The sequence below is a fragment of the Zophobas morio genome, unplaced genomic scaffold, assembly GCF_036711695.1.
Source record: "Zophobas morio isolate AGI-343-1 ecotype UQ-CSIRO unplaced genomic scaffold, CSIRO_AGI_Zmor_V1 ptg000031l, whole genome shotgun sequence".
NCBI lineage: Eukaryota > Metazoa > Arthropoda > Insecta > Coleoptera > Tenebrionidae > Zophobas > Zophobas morio.
Window position 1 is genome coordinate 11,633,294 of NW_026972136.1, and position 20,429 is coordinate 11,653,722.

Consider the following 20,429-nt stretch of genomic DNA (forward strand, 5'->3'; position numbering starts at 1 on the left):
ATACCTCCAGATTTTTATATTTAAGTGTATGTACATTTCCTGTTTCCTGTAATATTTCGTTACGTACACCTACGGAACTCTGAAGTAACAGAAAACAGACATTAAAATGACACAATTTTAAATAGGCATCATTAAACAAATTCGGTTAATACCGATAAATAAAATACCCATAAAATTTCAAAGTAATCGGTTAGGTAATTTTTGAGCTTATCTACACCAAGTAGTTTCGGATTCTGTGTGCTTTTTTTTAACTTCCCCTGTATAATATAGAGAAAACTGTGGACCGAGACTGGTTTTAAATACAGTCAAAATTTAACAATCATCAAGCCAATAGTTTCGGAGATTATTATAACCTTTAACAGGGGTCACATAGATTGGAATAGGAGATCGACAGACAAATGCTTTTAAGCAGACTGTAGAAACCACTTTTTCCGAAAAGTTTTATTGCACTCGTTGCACTCAGCCCTTGTTACCACCGTCTGTTTTGACGTTACATTTGTCCTTTCCGATTCCACCCCAGCCCAAGATATTAACAATTTTCCCCCTCCCGTTATAAATTTGGTGCAGCCGGAAGGCTGACGGGCGTAACATCGCAGGCGGCGGCGGCAGCGGCGGCACGCGAACGCATCCTGCCGTGAAGGAATCAGGATTAGCATAGTGACCGCACTACACCCTAGCAACAGGTCTCACTTATGTGTGTACGCGGCACAAAACACACCTTCCTCCAGACGAAACTAAACACAGCTCCGGAGAGAGTCCGGACTACGAGAAGCAGACGCTTCAAAGGTCCGGAATTTTAGGCATTTATTAATACAATTAGGGAGACGTTATGTACTTCGGATGCCACACGAGGTGTCAAAACTTTGAGCAAAGCAAAGCTGCGTTATTAGGAAATTCAGACGACAAAAGAGGCATTCTACGGCAAAAGTGTGCCGACTAAATTAACATTTATGTGGAGGAAATTGCGCGTAACGTAATTTTATACTTTAAGGGTATGATTCCTTTGTAAATAATATCGTCAGTTGAATGCCACGGATAGGTTGTGCGAGTGGTGTTCCTTTTTGTGCGGTTATTATAGCAGAGTCGGGGGTTTTATTATGCCGATTTAGTGGTTGGAAATGAAGTGAAGTACGAGTTTCGGATTGAGAAGAGCTGCTTTGTGTAAGTTAATTTAAGAGACATGAGCATAATTAGGTTTCTTGTTGGATTAAGGGGGGTCTTACTCTGAACCAGTTTTTAACAAGCAATCTGGTTCTTATGACTCTCACATGTATATATTTAGCACATTCTCAAAAGGGTGAAACTATATTTGAGGCTCCACTATCCTTGTCACCTCCTAGTGTAATACTTCTGTTTTTACATTGCTGTTAACATTTTTTTGAAGGAAACTTAAATAATATTAAATATATCAGCTGATGTATCGAATATCAAAAGTTTAGAAGAAGATACTATAAATTATTATGAAGGACTTAAAGTCACTGTTCAGCAAAGGGTGAGGTTAGGGTGATTCTAACTAATGATAATAGAAAAATTTCGTGTCAGGTCAGGGTCCATGATAATTATCACAAAGACGGACCTGGACTATAAAATTACATTCGGGGGTGAGTGAAGCTGTAGACTGATATTGGTTGCAATTCTCAGACTGTTACTGATGGTAGACATTTTTCGATAATTTAAGCTGAAGATATCATTTCGCCCCTACATCTGTTACAACTCGTTTATCACTTTTGTATAAAATAGTATAAACATCCTACTGTATAAAGAGCTCATAAAAACAGTAGTAAGAGTAATGGTAGGTAGTAATAAAGTTACATTGATATTGAACACACGGTACGTTAAAGTTATAAAATAAGTATAACTAAAACTGTAACATTACTATATCACAATTAAGAGGATATTACTCTCCACGTGGAAAATTTAGCAATACTGCAAGAAATTTGAAAAAATCTTCGAGCTTCTGGTATTTTTTTAAATAATTTGAAAGATTCCTGGAAGGCCTCTAGTGTTTGCTTTTAGAACTAATTTGAAGGAATCTTGGGGGTCTCTCGTGGTCATCCTTGTGTTTTTTTAAAGAGTTTGAAATTTTCTTGGGGGCCATTAGTGTTTTTTTTTTTAAGAATATGAAAAAATCTACGACATCTCGGGCACTTTTTTCAAGAAATCGAAAGATTCCGAAGGCCGCCTACCATTTTTTTTTTTTTTTGGAGACGGTTTGAAAACGTTTTTGGGGTCCCTAGTGTTTCTTTAAATTTGAAAGAATATGGAAAAATCCTGCGGTATCGTGGTGGTTATTTTAATTTGAAAGCATCTTATAGGGCACTGCTGCCTCTTAAGAATTTGAAAAATTCTTGCAACCCATCTGTAGTATTTTTGAAAAATTATTGTAGGGCCCAGTTGGTTTTTTTTAAGGATCCTGGTTATTTTTTAAGAATTTGAAAAATTCCTAATGCTTGGTTGTAGAAATAATATGAAATATAATCTTGGGGGCGTCTAGTCATTTTTGGTAGTATTTGAAAGAAAATAGGGGATTTTTTTTTTAATTTAAAAACATCTGAGCCAATGGTGGTTTCTTTTGAGAAGAATTTTGGAAGATTTTAAAACAATGTGATTTTTTTTCAAAATTTGAAAGAAATTCAGGGACTCCAAATGGTTCCTTTTAAAGAATTTAATAGTATCTTGGAGGTCAACAGTGTTTTTTAATTTGAAAGACGCTTGGGAAGCCCTGGTGTTCTTTTTTTTTAAGAATAAATCTGGGAAGTTCCTGGCATTGTTTTCAGAAATTTGAAAGATTCCAAAGGCCCTCAGCGGTTTTGTTTAAGGATTTGACAGAATTTTGAAAGATGCTGCTTTATTGAAATTGTCAAGAATTTTGGGTTTCTAAGGGCCGGTTTATAGAACAGCAAGTTAAATATTTAATCCTCGATTAGTTTAACAGAAAATTAAAATGTGGAATATGAGCCCGTGATTGGTTAAAATATGCGCGTTGCCTCGCAACGGACCTCAGTTAAAAGTTAATCGCGAATTAACTTTAACTTCGCTTTCTATAAATCGGGTCCTAGTGTTTCTTTTAATTTGAAGGCATCTTGGTAGTCTCTGATAGATATGTATATATCCCTCTGCTGTTTTGTTCTTTGAAGGATTTTGAAAGAATTTTAGGATTCCAAGTGTTTCCTTAAATTTGAAGGCATCTTCCCGTTTTCTGACAGTATTTTTTCAAGAATATGGAAAAATTCTAGGTAGCATGGTGTTTTTTTTTTTATTGTAAAGCATCTTCTAGGCTTCCAGAGACTTGTTTTTAAGAATTTTAAAAATTCTTGGAAAGTCTACAAACCATTATTTAAACTTGAACATTTCGATTTTTGACTTCTGATTCCTAGATTTCTCGATTTCTGTGTCTATATTTTTCTACATCCGTCTGTATTCTTCTATATCGATGTATATTTTACCATATCTGTCTTTAGGGGCAATTCTGAATCAAAGTTGTTAAATTTAAAGGGTGTTAAATTGCAAATTTCCATAGTAACGAGTTAAATTCGTAAATCTGATTGGCTGTTTATTTTTTAACAACCTTTAAATTTTAACAGGTCTGATTCAGAATTGGGCCTTTATCCCCTATATCCGGTTTTTCCGATTTTTTGATTTTCGATTTTTCTGTATCCTATTCTATACTTCTATGTCCGTCTATATGTTCCAGTTCCCGTTTATAACTTCCTAAACCCGTCTATATAGTTTTATATCCTTCCATATCCGTCTATATCTATATCAATTTTTCCATTTCTCGATTTCTGTGTCGATATCTTTCTATATTCCCTATACATACGTCTGTATTTGAAAGATTCCCAAGATTGCCTTTTGAAAGGATTTGAAACAATTTTGCGAGACGTTATTTTTTTTAGATTTCAATTGGATTTTGGGCATCTTACCGACCTGTGTTTTTTTTTTAACTGGAACAATTCTTGAAGCCCAAGAATCTGAAATTATTTTGGGGTCCTCTGGTGTTCTTTCTTCTGAAAGCATCTTAAAAGCTTTAGCTTTTAAAATAATTTTAGGGTCTGATAATATTTTGTGTTTAAGAACTTAAAAGATTCTTGGAAGTTCTCAGCAATTTTTTTTTAAGAGCTTGAACATTTTTTGAAGGCCCTAAAGTATTTTTTCAAAATTTCAAATCAGCGCGGAATCCGCTGGTGTATTATTTTTTAAGAATTTGAAACATTCCTAGAGATTGTTTTTAGCCACGGTCTGGAGTTGCTTCTAACTAAATTGACAGCTCGTAAATTTTGACGTTTTGTTTTCTGTTTAATTTGTTTTAAAATGGAACATCGTATACCGCCCTAATTGCGAGATGCAACTACAGTGTTCGTGATGTCGGTATTTTATTTTTTGTAGGGTAATAAACTTCAAAGTTTCAATAATTATAGTCGAAGTTGTAGAAAATGCATAGTATGTACACGCTTATTAACTTCTCTAGATACTCGTTTTTTAAACATTCGCTCCCCTTGTGACTAAAGAGACGTTTATACAGCTTGTTTGTATTGATGAGGCTGATACGTGTTTAAACTCCATATTAATTTTAATAATAATGAAAAAACTTTCAGAGTTTAAAAAATATATATTTGTAGTCACTGCTACACGTGTTTCGGTACACAGTACCGTCTTCAGGCAGAAGAGAAACTGGGGTTTTACAGAGCTATTCCTGAATTTATACCTGATTTAACAATGGTGTTTTCAAATTTATGTTAAGTAAGGGAGATTTGTTTATTTCGGTTTGGTCGTTCATTAGTGTATTTAATTTATTGTACCTATTTATTTCCAGACATTCTAACGCGTTTAATTTTGCGCCTTTATTTTCTATGTGTAAAATTTTGAATTCGTCGTTGAAATTATGCTGTTCTTGGATAAGGTGGTTCGCGTACGTAGAATTTGATTTTTTGTTGACAAATGCTGATTTATGTTCTTTTATCCTTTCCTCAAATTTTCTCCCTGTTTGTCCGATGTATACTAAGGGGCAGTCACCACAACTTAGCATGTAAACTCCAGAATTCGATTTCTTAGGTGACTTGTCTTTACAAATAAACAAATCTCCCTTACTTAACATAAATTTGAAAACACCATTGTTAAATCAGGTATAAATCCAGGAATAGCTCTGTAAAACCCCAGTTTCTCTTCTGCCTGAAGACGGTACTGTGTACCGAAACACGTGTAGCAGTGACTACAAATATATATTTTTTAAACTTTGAAAGTTTTTTCATTATTATTAAAATTTATACAGCTTGCTAGATAACATCCTATAGAAACGTACCCGTACCTCCTAGAAGCGTAACGGATGAAAGTACGTTACTAAGTTAAGTTTTTGTCCACTTTGGGAAGTTAAACGGGACATCTAGTAGATAATATGTATAGTAGATAATAGCGATTACTGTTGGTATAAAATAGTTTGAAATTAAGGTTTTAGGTCGTAGGGTATAAGATAAGAACTATATTTAAGTAAAGCTTGGGAAATATAGACTTAAAAAGTAGTAGAACGTCCTAGTAAATTTCTACGACTATACGTATATGCTTGTGTTATCCTTTTCCAACTCACTTTGCAAAGATCTTTAGAACTGACGTAAATATTTATATCACCATTCATAACACCGAATTACAGGAATCAGATTTAATACTTGACGTGGCAAAACTTCTACTATTTTAAAATGAGGTATAAAATTTCTATGTTTAAGTCAAGCTTATCTTGTTTGCTGATTTCAGCGCTTTGTTCTGATGATGAAATTAATTAAATAGTTACAGATTTGTCAACATGAGAGGTATATAGTGCAACTCAGAAAAACTTAAAAACAGCAAAATAATTTTAAAATTAGTATGCATAAATGCACACAAAAGAGAAAAGTGCACCTTAAATTTAATGAGTTTCACTATTTAATACACCAGCACAAACGTAATAACGTTATAACAACTTCAATTTAATACTTATCATCGTGTTATCTGCTACTTTATTAAATTCCTTTCCATGTTGTTCCTTTAAATAGTACTTTCTATGACTTCAGAGCGCCCCCGTTTAACTCCCAGGTATCTGAAACTTCTCCAACTCGCTATCGAACGAATTAACTTTTTGCATTCTTTTCATTTCAAAACTGCAATACCCAGACCCCGACCACATCGAAACCCACCACCAACACTCTCTCTCTGTATCTACTACACTCTCAATGCTCCATCCCGATCCTCAGCTCCCCATTGCACCGAATTCCCGATCGTCGACCCTCCAAACCCCAGTCGTCCTGGATCTCGCGCAAAAACAATTAAATTTATTGCCGTCGTGGGTACAGGTGGATTTCGAGATCTTTATCTAAGGACAATCCGAAAAAGCGTTCGACAGTTCGTGCAGACCACCGCAAATGCATTTATATGCAATCAAGATGTTCCGCAGCACGTGCACGCTGCAAAAAGGCTGACGTTATTGAATCAGTCAAAAACGAGGAAAAAAGGGAGCAGGGCAAGGGACACCTGCCGTCACAACTTTTTACGTCTCGCAGTGCTCGAACTTTCCAATTCGCAGTTGTTTTCATCGAGCTGCACTCCGGAATTAAGAAAGTTTGATTAGTTGGGTGTGTAAACGCGACTTTATGGAGTTAATTGCAATTCCGAACGTGGTGCAATTCGCGTATATGGCGGGGGTTTTTCCGTTCGCTTTATATGGGTGGTGTTATTGATTCGAGTTATTGTGATTTGGTAGTCGGAACTTATAAGGCATTGAACGGACAGTAAATGAACTTGGGTTGCAATTAAAACGGTAGCTGGTAGGGTTTAATTTACAAATGGACTCGTTCTTGGTGGTCTTGAAAATCTGGCTCAGTTTTTTTAAAGTATCAAGTGGAAGAAGTGGCCGATTTTCAACATCCGGGGTGCTTCATATTTATAATATTGATAAAAATTTTCACTAGCACTCGTTGAAACAGTCGCAGAAGACCTAGGTTGGAAGTATATAAGTTTGCAATGGATAAATCCATATTCGGCACACACCTAACGTCCCCAAAAATTAGTGTTTGGGTGGGAATAACAAACAGAAGATTTATTCGCCCCTACTTTTTTCAGGGAAATTTAACCGATGCTTAGATCATCTTATAACCGCACTGGATCTAATTGTTACGTTTCTTGATCCAGATAATCTATATTATGGTATAAATGTAAGGGATTTTTTGGATAATCAATTTGATGGAGGGTGGACTGAAACGCGTGGACTAATAGAATGGCCACCTAGGTCTTCGGATCTGACACCCCTTAATTTTTTTATGGGGACATTAAAAAGTGGTGTTTACATGAACACACCCGATAATTTAGACGACTTGAAAGCATGAATTCGTCATGAAATGACTCGTATAAGTCCCCAGAGCGTTGAAAATTCCGTCGATTAGGTCTATCATCGTCTGGGTTTGTATCAGATAGGGAATGGGGAACAGTTTGACCAATTGCTATAGAATAAATTTTTACTCCAATGTATTGTTCTGTTTATTTAATATTTATCAAAAAACAAGTTTATTTTATTTGTTATTAATTTTCTCAATTTTTTTAGATCAAACCTACATCAAACTACCTTTTCATATGCACAAAAATAAGTTTTACCATATAATGCAATCTTCATATTTAAACAAATTATTGATGACGTCATAACTTTTACAAATTTCACATAAATTTTCTTTGACATGAAAAAGTCTTGAGTGCCACGGTGTTTGGGTATCCTGGTGTATTATTTAAGAAGCCCATGGAGATTTTTTTTGTAAACTATTTAAAACAATTTTGGGGGACTTTGATGTACTACTTTTTGGAAAATTCTGACCTGATCTGTTTTTTGAGTTAATTTTGCGACCTAGTTTTTTCTTTGAAAAATGTAAAACAATTTTGAGGTTCTAGGTTATCCTGTAAAGAATTACAAAGTGCTTCGGAGCCTCTAGTGTCTTTTCTTATAATAATTTAATTAAATTTCTTAGAGGATACGTTATTTGCTAAAATCAGTCTTATCTTAGCAGGTACTAGCCCCACCCGCCGGCCCTCTATTTTCTTAGAGAATATGTCATATGCCAAAATCAGTTTTAACAGGTTCTAGACGCACCCACCCGCCCTCTCTTTTCTTGCAGTGTATATTGTTTGCCAAAATCAGGCTTATTTTAACTGGTACTAACCCCACCCACCCACCCTGTCTTTTCTTATGAGGTATCTCATTTGCCAAAATCAGTCTTATCTTAGCAGGTATTAGCCTCGCTCACCCACCCTCTCTTTTCTTAGAGGGTATGCCATTTGCCAAAATCGAACTTATCTTAGCAGGTATTAGCCCCGTTCACCCACCCTCTCCTTTCTTAGAGAATCTGTCATTTGCCAAAATCAGTCATAACAGGATTTAGACGCACCCACCCGCCTTCTCTTTTCTTAGAGGGTATGTCATTTGCCAAAATCAGTCGTATCTTAGCAGGTATTAGCTCCGCCCACCCACCCTGTCTTTTCTTAGAGGGTATGTGATTTGCCAAAATCGGTCTTATCTTAGCAGCTACTAGCTCCGCCCACCCACCCTCTGTTTTCTTAGAGGGTATATGATTTGCCAAAATCAGTCTAATCTTAGCAGGTATTAGCCCCGCCCACCCACCCCCTTTTTTCTTAGAGGGTATGTGATTTGCAAAAATCGGTCTTATCTTAGCAGCTACTAGCCCCGCCCACCCACCCTCTCTTTTCTATAAGGTATATGATTTGCCAAACTGATGACTAAATTTTACAAAAAATGATCAAAATTTGAAAATATTACGAGCTTACTTATATGCATAAGGCAGGAATTTAGAACATCTCTAGTGTTTAGTTGGTTATGCTTTAACAGAAATTTCTTTTTTATTTATAATTTACAAAGGTCTTATGTTTTTTTCTTCAAATCATAATATGTTGTTTTTCTTAGTGTGTTGAAGTTAGAGTTTTATTTTATTGTTATCTGTACTGAAGTTTAAAGAATTTTATTTTTGTTTATATGGGGTGTAGGGCTGTAATAGCGATGATCCACCATAAGAAACAATTGATCAACGCGGCGAGCAAATTACCTCTTGGGTGACGAGGAAACATTTGCACTAATACAAAATTTTTTTTTTTGGTATATAACTGATATAGGCAAGATTTTTGGCCACAAGTGGTCAATAAATCACCACAAATGTTCAAAATGGTCTCCACCTTGTTGCGTATACGAAAATTTGCAATTTTCATTAGGTTTTTCCAACCTACTCCACAGCTGAGTTTTCGGATGCCTCCATTCATTAGTTGAGGTAATAAATAATGGCAAATAGCGTGCTTCACAAGTCAATTTAATCCCAATTAAGAGCCTAGACAGTTTAAAATTTAATTACCTTTTAATTTGGAATAAAGCTCTCCAACTAAAATTATTAATAAGTACGAATTTGAACAGTTCAAATCCCCAAAATTGGGTCAGCCTAGAAGTTTTGACTGGAATAATCCCGGCGAATTTTCCAGCTTATGGCATTAACGAGGAAAAAGCCCTTCCATTCCTGTTTATTATTTTAATTCGGTCGCAATAAATCACATGTTTTTATTACACTTACGAGTCCCGGGACAAAAACCGAATTTCGGCCGTAATTTATGATCCGTCAAGTAGTTTGGAAGCAATAAAAATATTTCAGCAAGACACGGCGATGATTGATCTTTTTGTCCGGATCGCGTTTAATCGGTGAATGGTCGCGCAACTCGTTTCCCGGCATTTTTCTTCTTAATTACTAGAAAAAAAGTAAAAATCTCCTGGAGCAAAGGATAATACAAAGCAAACAACACGACTCTCTAATTAACATCTTTCATTCGACGAAATAAAGTCGTCGACGAAAAGGGCCCCGGATGAAATCGCCCGAAACAAATTAATGATTTAAAAGTAAGTCGCTTTAGGGATAAAAACAACTTTTAATTACCGGAGACATAATTAAAGGGGCCGAAGGTGAGGCGGGAGAAATCCGGAGGACATCTTCCGGTCACTCCGGAGCGTATTGGCGGAAAAGCTCCGCTTTTATTCTGCTGACTTGTAGGACGTGAGCAGCACTCGAGACGTAAAAACAATCCATTGTATGATTATGGCATTAAAGGGGCCTTCCACTAAATCACTAAATAAAAACGCTGGAACGCGATGGTCATGCCGATTCTTGGTGGTAATTGTGTTCGTATGTCGGGGCAATTTATACGCTTCGATGCTCGCTAATAGCCTCCAAAGTGCCCGCAATGGTGTCGAAAAACTGGAAAGGGGCACACCTGCGGATTATAATCATTTCCAAGGGGCATTAAAAACCTCGGAATGTTAAACGGACGCAATTCACCAAGACAAATCACGGTAAAGTCGCTAAATAAATGTATCATCGGTGGAACGAAAAAACCGAAGTAAAAAACGAAAAATTTGCGAAAATATTTAGCACACTTCCCGATGAAATGGAAATTCTAAAGCTCTATCGATTTGCGAAACCCACTTTCCGCTCTTGCCCATTACATCACCTCAACAATGAAGTTCTAAGGTTGCGGTTGGGTCGTTTTCGGCCGAGAATTTTTATCTAATTTGCTCGCATAACTTTTTCGATTTGAAAAGTTTTTAGTGATTTCGAGTTGGTAATTTCCCAATTTCGTCACTACAAAAAGTGAATATATTACATTGGAAGTTTGATCGGGCGCAAACTGGCGCACTTCCAAGCAACTAACTCGCTCCGTGCGTATCCCAAATAGAAAATGGCAAGTCGAAAAACCGACGAATTATACGATCGAGTAAACGGAATAACTCGATGAATATTCATTTCTGCTGCTGATTAGATTCGAATCAAATGGCTCGACGCCTTCTTAGAATTTCAACAATGCATACTCGTTTTAAATTGGAAATAAGTTTCTCTGCGTGAAATAATTAAGAGAAGTTTAAATCTTCACGGACCAACAAGAACTGTTTCTGATGGCCTACGAACTGGCACGCCTACACGCCAACAGCAGGGTCGGGTCCAAATGTATGTGTGACGTTTGCTTTGTTTTGCACTGAAGTATAAGGATAAACAAAATTATTTTACCAAAAACGTATTTTCGTTACGTGAAAAACAAACCGACTGCAAACAATAATAATCGAGTGAAAAAATTATCACGAGTTTTTAAAGCTCGTGCACGAAAACACCTAGTGGGAGGATTCTACAATTTGTTTCCAGAGCAATCTAACACCTTCCTGTTTAAAGACTCACGTTTCCTTGGCACTCGCAGTTCGCAGAATAATAAAATGCAGGTTTCCCGGTTTCATCTATCGTTTATGCCGAATAAAGTCCAAAACTACTGAACCAATTAATCAGGTTTAAGAGTTGGGTTTTGCCACTTTAAGTCACCGCTGAGTTAAGCGACAGATTATATTGTTACAGCCCGGCGACGCGTCCTTCGCTAAAGAGAAGGCTTGGAAACGGAAGCCGCGATGGATTCCAGAAAGACCTCGATTGGGAAACATTGAGAAGGGAATATAGGTTTAAATGGAGCCCACTTTCGGGGACGGCATTATTCAGCTAGTTGAATCAAGAGAAGTTGCGCCGGAATAATTTTCGCTGTAATAGTTAGTGGTGTAAATTCGAGTTATTAAGAAATAAATTGTTGAGTTTTACCCACGCCGATTTTAATTCACCGAACAACGTAACAATATTATTACTTTTAAGATCTTTGCTCTATTTTGTATTATTATATGATGGTAGTTTAAAAAATTTAAAATAAAAGGTAAAAAAATAGAAACTAAAAATTTCACAATAAAGTTCATGTACAGCCAATAATTGTTACGCGTTTTCATGCTTTTTATAATTGAATGTATCTGTTACAACACTGACAATAAAACTGGGATATGAGAATCACGATATCAAATTTTCATTAAAATCAATAGAGGTTCTAGTTGCCTGTTGCACATAAAATTGAGAACTACATACTACTAAAAAATTATTATTTTGCTTAATGGATTAAATTGAAGAATAATAATGCATAACTTCTTATAACATAAGGGTTTCTCCTCTTCTTCCATTACCATCTTTCCCTTGATCCTCTCCACTTCTTTCATCTAATTTATGCTTTTTCCATCCTCGTGCAATATTTCATTTAAGCTCTCAAAAGCTCTACATTCGAGATACATCATGTGTTTCATCGTCTTTCTCTCTCTTCTACACACATTCTGCACATTCTGTATGTATCATTGAACCGCCACTTATTCTCCTTTGTTTCGTTTCCGCACCCAAATATTGCGATCATTTTCCATTCCTTCACACTTTCTTTTCTCTTTTTTCTCATAATATTTCGCTTTCTTTAGTTTTTATTTTCCAGCATTTTTTTGATAACTTTTAACTTTAACACAACTTTTCTCAAATTCACTGCTTTTTTCTAATATCTCTCTTGCACTATTTCCTTTTCCGTACATTCTTTGAGCCCTCTCTTTTTCACGTTATGCCCTCCTCTCCTATTCCTTATACAACATTTATTATTTTAATTGTTTTACTTCCAAATTTCCTAATATCGGTTTACATAACATTTGAATAATTTTTGTCCTCCCACAGCCACTTTTCTTTATTAATTCGCCCTTTTATATTTATATTTAACTTTGTATAACACACGGATAATAAAAATGGGAAATGAGAATCACGACATTAAGTTTTCATTAAAACTAATCTACGTTTTAGTTGCCTGTTGCACCTAAAATTGAATATTTTTCCAATTAAAATTTAATTCCTCATTCGTGTGTCTTGTTTGTAACTGTAAGTTTTTTGTGCAAATGTCCATTTGTGTGCATTTTGAATTTAAAGGTTATAACTTTTTTGTTATATATACAGGGGAATCATTAAGAACGCGGTCCTCGATATCTCAGTAATTATACAACACAAAGAAAAGTTCAACAGTAAAGGTGCTTGAGTAACATGCACTAAAATTACTCCCAACTATACAGGGTGTTCTGCTTTTAAGATAACATACAACTAAATCTTTTTAAGTAGAACATCTTGTATATTTTTTCGTATTTTGTTTGGTCATTTCTTAGACTTTATAACTGTAGTTTATTTTTGAAATTCCGACAATATTGTCGTGTTATTCCGACTTTCTTATATGTTTTTAGTTGCCAAAAAAAATCGCAATACTGTTATTTTTTACGTCAATGTTGCAATATTTTATAGAAAGATAAACAGAGATGCGTGCTTTCTTGTGGCATAAATTAAATAAAATAGATACAGAGTGTTTATAAAAACGTCTAAAACATTACGATTTTCATATACATATCGATATTTTTTATAAACATTCTGTATTTTAAAATTTGATTTAATTAATACGACAACAAAGTATGATCTCTCCATAAAATAGTGCAATATTGGTCTAAAAAAACACTATTGCTATTTTTCGTGAACCCTTCCATTGTAAAATATCAAGAAAATTGGATTTATACAATATATCGCTCTATTTTTTCCGTTCGAACAAAACATATTGGCCAAAGTTTGAGTATTCTCTCTTCAAACAACACCGCCCACGTAATTAACAAGTTATTAAAATAAAAACGCTCTATTTCGGATTATCTCCAATAAAACAAAATTAACTGTTCAGAGAACAATTACCCATAATTAACGCGAAGACATCCTCGTTAAATATTTAATAAAATGTTATCGAAGCCCACGCCGCCCCGCTCCCCACTACCCCTCATAATTACTTAAACCTTCAATCAAATATTTACCAGACGAAAGGAGAAAAGAAAATTAAATGACATCCTTCACTTCATTCCGAGAAGGCAAATATTTAATTAAAAATTATTTTACTTCCCAATTGAGATACTTTATTTACGGTAGAGAGGAACCGAAGACGAGTTTCGAGTCCTGTGCAAATCCTGCGAGTTCTCCTACTTATTAACTATTGAAAAATGCACAGAATCCTGTCGTTGGGCAGAAAACGACATTTACGGCAGCGTTACGAGGTTTATGGAGCAGGCATAATAAAGTTTAACGTGCTATCGACAAGGATATTGGAGCGTCAGATGACATAATATTCGAGTAACGTAAAAAGTGACCAAGCGGAAGATTCGTCGTAAAATCGTATAACATTGGTGTTGTCGAATCAGTCGTCGCCTCATTTGCTCTTAGAGAGCTGTGTAAATGGGGATCTTGATAAGGCAGATGTTATACGGGAAAATCACATATGGGGAATATAAAGAAGAGGTCAATTTTGCCGGAGCACCGTTCGAGCTACAAAGCGCGAAATATATGGGGTATTGCAAACATTAAGTGCAGATTTAATGTTAAATTTAATTGCTGAAGAGGTTTATGCAGATGGGGTAATTAGGCTAATGCAGAGCCATAGAATGCAGGACGGTTTACATATAGGTAGAAAGTAAATGGGCCAAAATACACAATACATAAAGATTGTGGGACGATTACTGTGTCTGTGTAAATGCTTGTGGTGTATATGTTGAAGTAAATAAATTATCGGGTTGTTTACGTGCACTATGTGAAGATTAGACCAAGAACTAGGTTAATTGTGACAGCCAAGATAATGCCAGCAGAATTGTCGGTGCACGACTTTAACATTTTGTAGTAATAAATCTTAGATAAAAAAATTTAAAGCGTAAAAGATACAAGGCAGGTTAAATTACAGGATAATCGTGCAGAAAATTTAAGTTTATGCAGTAAGGTATATATCCCTAGATATGAAAAGGAGCTTACGAACTTATGTCAAATTTCTACGTATTTTAGGAATATCGTGTAAAATGCTAACCAAAATTTACCTCGTTATCTCCACCAACAATTTGACGTTGTCACCTCAAAATACTGTTTAAATTTTATGAAATAACGGACTCCTGTACTTTGTGGTCTATGAATCCGCCTTGATTTTCTAGCATTGCCCTGTTTAAATAACCTTAGACCAATTTTTTCTGACCAGGTGCAGTGAAATAAAAAAAGTATTACAATAATAACGTTAAGGCCATTAACACAAATAATACGAATATGTCTATAGCAAGTTTTGTTGGCAGTATTTGGCGTCAAAAATGAAACATTAAAGAACGGACGCTACTAGGATAATTATTGTAGAAGTTTGCCTAAACTCTTAATCACTGGGCGAAAATACATGTAAATATAAAAAAGTTGTACAAGGAAACTTTTACCTTGGACTTACCATTTTGAACAAATTTGATGCCTAGTGTTTAAAAATTCGAACTAAAATTAGTTACAGTGTATTTAAAAATAAAAATTTCGGATTCAGCAGGCTTACGACAATTCCCACTATTACACTTTTAATGCCACATAACATGCTATTCAAGACATTAAATGTAGCTGTTACCGCTCGTCAACATCTCCGCTAATAACTAAATCTTGGCTATAAAACCAAATCTGAAACCCACGGTACACTAATTTCTGGTAGATTGTAATTTATAGCTTGTACAATACCAACATCGACGGAAATTTATTTTTTGGTGCTGATGAAAGCTTTAAATTAACACTGGAGCGATATTTCGATTAATACTTGATTTGTGCATATTTTCCAAAAAAAACTTTATTCTTTCTTGATAGAAAATTTCAAAAATAGCCCCAGCGGCAGAATCATAAAAAGCTACTAAAAATGCAGTAAGAATTAGGACTTATGTTTATCTTCCTGTTGTTCTTCGTAATTTAGTTTATTATAACATAAATAAGTCTTGTGGTCAAAAATACAACAAAAATAACTAACATGGTGTAGATCAAAGGAATTAAATTCTTGTAACTTGTAACGGATTACAAATTCTTTTCATATATGGACAAGATATATGTGCTATTAAATTTATTTGTGGACCAAGCATTCAGTTGATTTTTCCACCACATTCCTGTCGTACTAAAGTGTTACTATCGTACAAATTTTAACCATCGATGATGAACATTTCCTCATCATTTTCATTCTTCGTATTTTAGGTGTTTGTCACATTTTATTTTAAATATCTCAACAAGTTTGTTCAAGTAGCTAACCTAACGTTAAATAAACCGAAAATCGTAATTAAAAGTGGTGAATCGAATCACAAAAATCAATTTTGCCAAAGCATTGATCTAAGGTTATTTACATAGAACTTCCTGGAGCACAAACTAGAAAGATCCAGTTTCTTAGATAAAATAAAAAATGATAGTACTATGTTCCCAGAATTTTGAGAAAATTAGGTAAACCATTATTAAATTTCATTCAAGAATGTTAACGTTGATTATCCTACACACTGAAATTCAAAATTACAATTGTCGACGCGTTTCGACAACCATGTTGGTAGTATCTAGACAATACTAACCTCAGCTCGGGTCAGATCAGGGTAGTATTGTTTAGATAATGCCAACGTGATTAACAAAACCCGTCGACAATTTTTGTATTTTATATTTTCTTCATCGTAGGGTGTTATAAACGTGACAGTGTATAGTAGATTAGTGTTCGAAAAAAATGCATTCAAGAATGCTAAAAATTGAAATCCGAGTATGCTACTAAAAGATTTTTTTACAAAGACTTATATGATGCACTTTTACGATGACCTCATTAACTTTCTAGAGAAGATCGTTAACTAAATTTCTATCGTTTTGTAATCATCAAATTTCGTTTCGTCGGTTCTGAAAGACAGTGAAGTTTGGTTTAACTTTTTTTTTAAATCGTATAATTATTATTATTAAAAATATAGATAGATATATACCACATACGTTACACTATTAATTTCAAATAGGATTTACATAATCATAAAATTTTAAGGTTATACTATCACTTTTGTGTTGGTCAGCTAAGTTTTAAACGTCTAAAATTTTACCACAACCAGTACAGTAGTTTCGGAAACCATATGTTTAAAAAATCGCCCAGAGGTGACAGGTATACGGAAATAGAAGATCTATTTTGTATATTTCAGAAGCTATGAAACGTGGAGTAAACATGAAATATTAAGATCATCAATTAAATAAATATAACCTGAACCAAATAGACCTGACCTAAAAAAAGGAGATTTACAACACTAAATGCTTTATCTATCTTTCGATTTGTTAAAGCGGTTTACGATCCTAATAACAAAGCCGTAATTTCTAGTATAAAGCTGTTATGATTCATTACAACCCCGTGTTAAAAAAGGATACAGTAATATGAAGCGTCACTATAGAGACAAAGAAAGAAAATAACATTTTCGCAAACAGTAGAGAATATTGTGTTGCATATGTAACAATTTAAGAAATTGTAGGAAAAATTTTAAGTCCATATAATAGTTCAATATCTATAAACACTTAATTACTCCTTACTACCGATTCCGCCAATACCAGTTCCTCATTAAGACTAAATTCACACTGATTTCACTAAGTATTGTTCTAATATTACAATTAATAACTGTAGTTATAGCAGCAACTTATTCAATAAATTTTTCTGTACAAAGTGGTGAGTTTTGAAATTTTATGATTTATTTTTTTTTTTGTAATACTATACTATATAAAATTATCCTTGTTAATTTATTGATAAATGTGTTCACTTATTAATAACACGTGATACGTCATCAAATTAGTACTAGTACAATAATTAACATGCAATATAATTTTTGAAAATTCTGTGAAATTGGAAAAAATATTATATATATACGTGAATAAAAAAAAATTGTATCAAAATCTTTATCACACTCGGCTTTTCTCGTGCCCTTACTATTTTTTCGTGAATATAATTCGTCTTCATCCACTTATAGCATAAGTGAAAAACCTGATGTTGATGTATAATCAAACAAATCCAGTGTTTTTAGAACAAATAAAATAGAAAATACAAATTACAGTGTAAGAAAAAAAGTCATAGGGGGGCATCAAACCCGCGACCATCGCATTATTAGCATGCACCTAACCACCTAAGCTTGTAGCTGCTGTTGAACGTTTTTTTTTTTATATTACTACAAAACGTAATTATACGAATTAGACTTTTTTGCAAAATTCTGAATACGGATTCATAAACCACAAGTACAGGAGTATGTTATTTAAAGAATTTATATACAATTTACTACGCAAATTTTCGTTAGCCTGTTGCTATCTACACGATATTGCCAAAATACATATATGTAATGTAACAATCGGTCGGGTAGTTTCCGAGATTATTTGTCTAATAAAAATCGACACAGAAAGTTTCTGGGTGAGAAACCATTTTGAATCTTCAAGAAAGCGTTACTCTATTCCATCAAAGACAAAAATCAAAAATTATCAACACAAAAATGGAATAAGAATAATAATGGCTCTGTCATGTTTTCTCAACGTTTTCTGGCCCTCGCATTATCAGAAAGTTTCGCGTTTCCGTCGTCTGCCTGTCGTATTTTAGGAATATCGTGAAGATTAAACAACGGTTAACCAAAATCTTACTAGTCATACCCACCAACAATTTGATGACATCCACGTAAAATGTTTTTTAGTGAAGACTTAAATTTTACAAAATAAGACACTTCTATACTTGTAGCGTATGAATCAACCTTGATTTTTTTATTATTAGTATATTTTTTAATGTTTAAACCGTCTTATTATTTAGACACCTAATACGAACTCCCGTAAGCACAGCCGTGATCTAGCTGTAGCACGTCCGCTTCGCAGATGAGAGGTCCGGGGATTAGTGCCGGGCGCAGCTTTTTTTATTTATCAAATCAAGAACCTATTTTCCCGAAAATTTCCAAATATTGTACTGTTATTACTGGTATTACACTGCACCTATTAGAGTTGTTACAAATGTCCTTGCTAAAATGTTGAAATCTGAACAATAAGAAACTTTACTTTTAATTTAATAAAATTACATGCCACTGTTAATTAATTAAACAAGAGAAACAAAGGAGAGAGGAATAACAATTATTTAATAACCTCAATCTTTTTTGTTTTTGCTTCGTCTGTGAACAATGTGAAATGTGTAAAAAGTAGTAAAAAAAGTACGTCATTGGATTGATTACACGTAATGAAAAGCAAACAAAAACAATTAATAAAGACTGGGGAAAATTAAAAGAATCAATAGAATCGGAAAAAAAATATTTAAACAGGTTTCAAATATTCACAGCGACTAGTGTAAATACAGTAATTTTTTTAAATAAATTATCAAGTAAAATCAGAAAAAGCTCAAGGAAAAAGAACGCCAAAGTATATTAACACTTGTTTGAAACAATTATTTATAAAATTAGATGCATTTAAAGAAAACAAGGCACACCAAACTGTTTTTTAATAAATAAAATATTATTAATAAAACATTGGCGCTGATAAGAGCAATTCCACATTTACAGGACTAATTTGTGGCACGTTCTAGTTTTTTTTTTCCTTTGAACCAAGAAAAAAATGAAATAAAATAAAAACACTCATCTCATCATTCCCTCATCCTAACTCCTTTCCCATATTGTCCGCCCGTGTCGAAACTCCAAATACCGCCCTATATAGCAATTTAATCCGCAACACGGCGTACCTGTCGAGGGAAATCTCCCATTCCGAAGCGACAAAACGGAAATGCGTGTAATCGTCGTCTCGACTAAGTTTGTCGTTGTGCCTACCGTAATTGTACAACTTACCAGCATCCGCATTGGAATTTCCTAACCCCAGACGAAGAAAGCACAATCCCACAGTGAGTACCACTAACATTTTAGCACTCGCTGACATCCTGCACTACCGACATAAACACAGCATACCGCACTCTGATCCCGTCAAACGCGACACTCTCGTCCTTTAGCACACCAAGTCCCTTCTTCGAGGACTGTTCATACTTTCTTGGCGCGTTATTATCAAATCCGACTATAAACAACGCGATAACGCTTTATCCGGAAAGTTGGAGGAGACGATTCGCGAAACGTTAAAGTTTATGTGGAACTCGTGAACGCCGATTCAATCTACTGACTCATCGTCGTTGTCTTCGACCGGTGATAAGATCGATTCGTGATGTCGATGATGGCGACCTGCAACAAAAAATACGTGCTTTATTATGGGAGGGCGACGACAAAGGGGAAACGGGCACGCTCATGCAAAGCAGGACATGGCTTCTCGAATTTAAGGACATCTGTAATCGTCCTTCAGGCATCTCGACTACGCGAAAGGTTTTAATGTGTAGGATGAAGCATGAAGTGCGATCAACGAAAACGTCATCAAGCTGGCGCTGGATTGTTATCCATGGAATGTGGAGTGAAAAAAAACAGATAAAAATCCAGCGCCAGTTTTTCTTTCCAATCCATAAAGTGAGCTGAAAACAATGGTAAAAACTGCTTTCCGAAATTTCCCTAATAATTGAGATATTAATGTTTGCTTCCTCAGCATAAGCCAAGGAAGTATAGTAATCGAGTCCATTTGGCGACTTGCCACTTTCATGTTTTGTCGACGTTCCATGACCCTCTCCCCGTTCCCGGTCGTCTGTCCGTCTATAGTCTGTATCAATTTTTAATAGATGCACAATCTTCGAAACTACTGGACCGATTGTTGTCAAATTTT

The 20,429-nt window shown here is 34.8% G+C and overlaps 1 protein-coding gene across 2 annotated transcripts in view; it reads right to left on the reverse strand.

Annotated features, from left to right (window-relative positions):
- LOC135139276 (epithelial discoidin domain-containing receptor 1-like) overlaps nucleotides 1–20,429 on the reverse strand; it is a 466,539-nt gene that overhangs the window by 389,288 nt on the left and 56,822 nt on the right. For both annotated transcript variants that reach the window (XM_064069455.1, XM_064069454.1), the window contains exon 2: nucleotides 19,523–19,903. In XM_064069455.1, coding sequence (XP_063925525.1) covers nucleotides 19,523–19,610 — 88 coding nt within the window. In that variant the 5' untranslated portion in view covers nucleotides 19,611–19,903. The remainder of the gene's footprint in view (nucleotides 1–19,522; nucleotides 19,904–20,429) is intronic.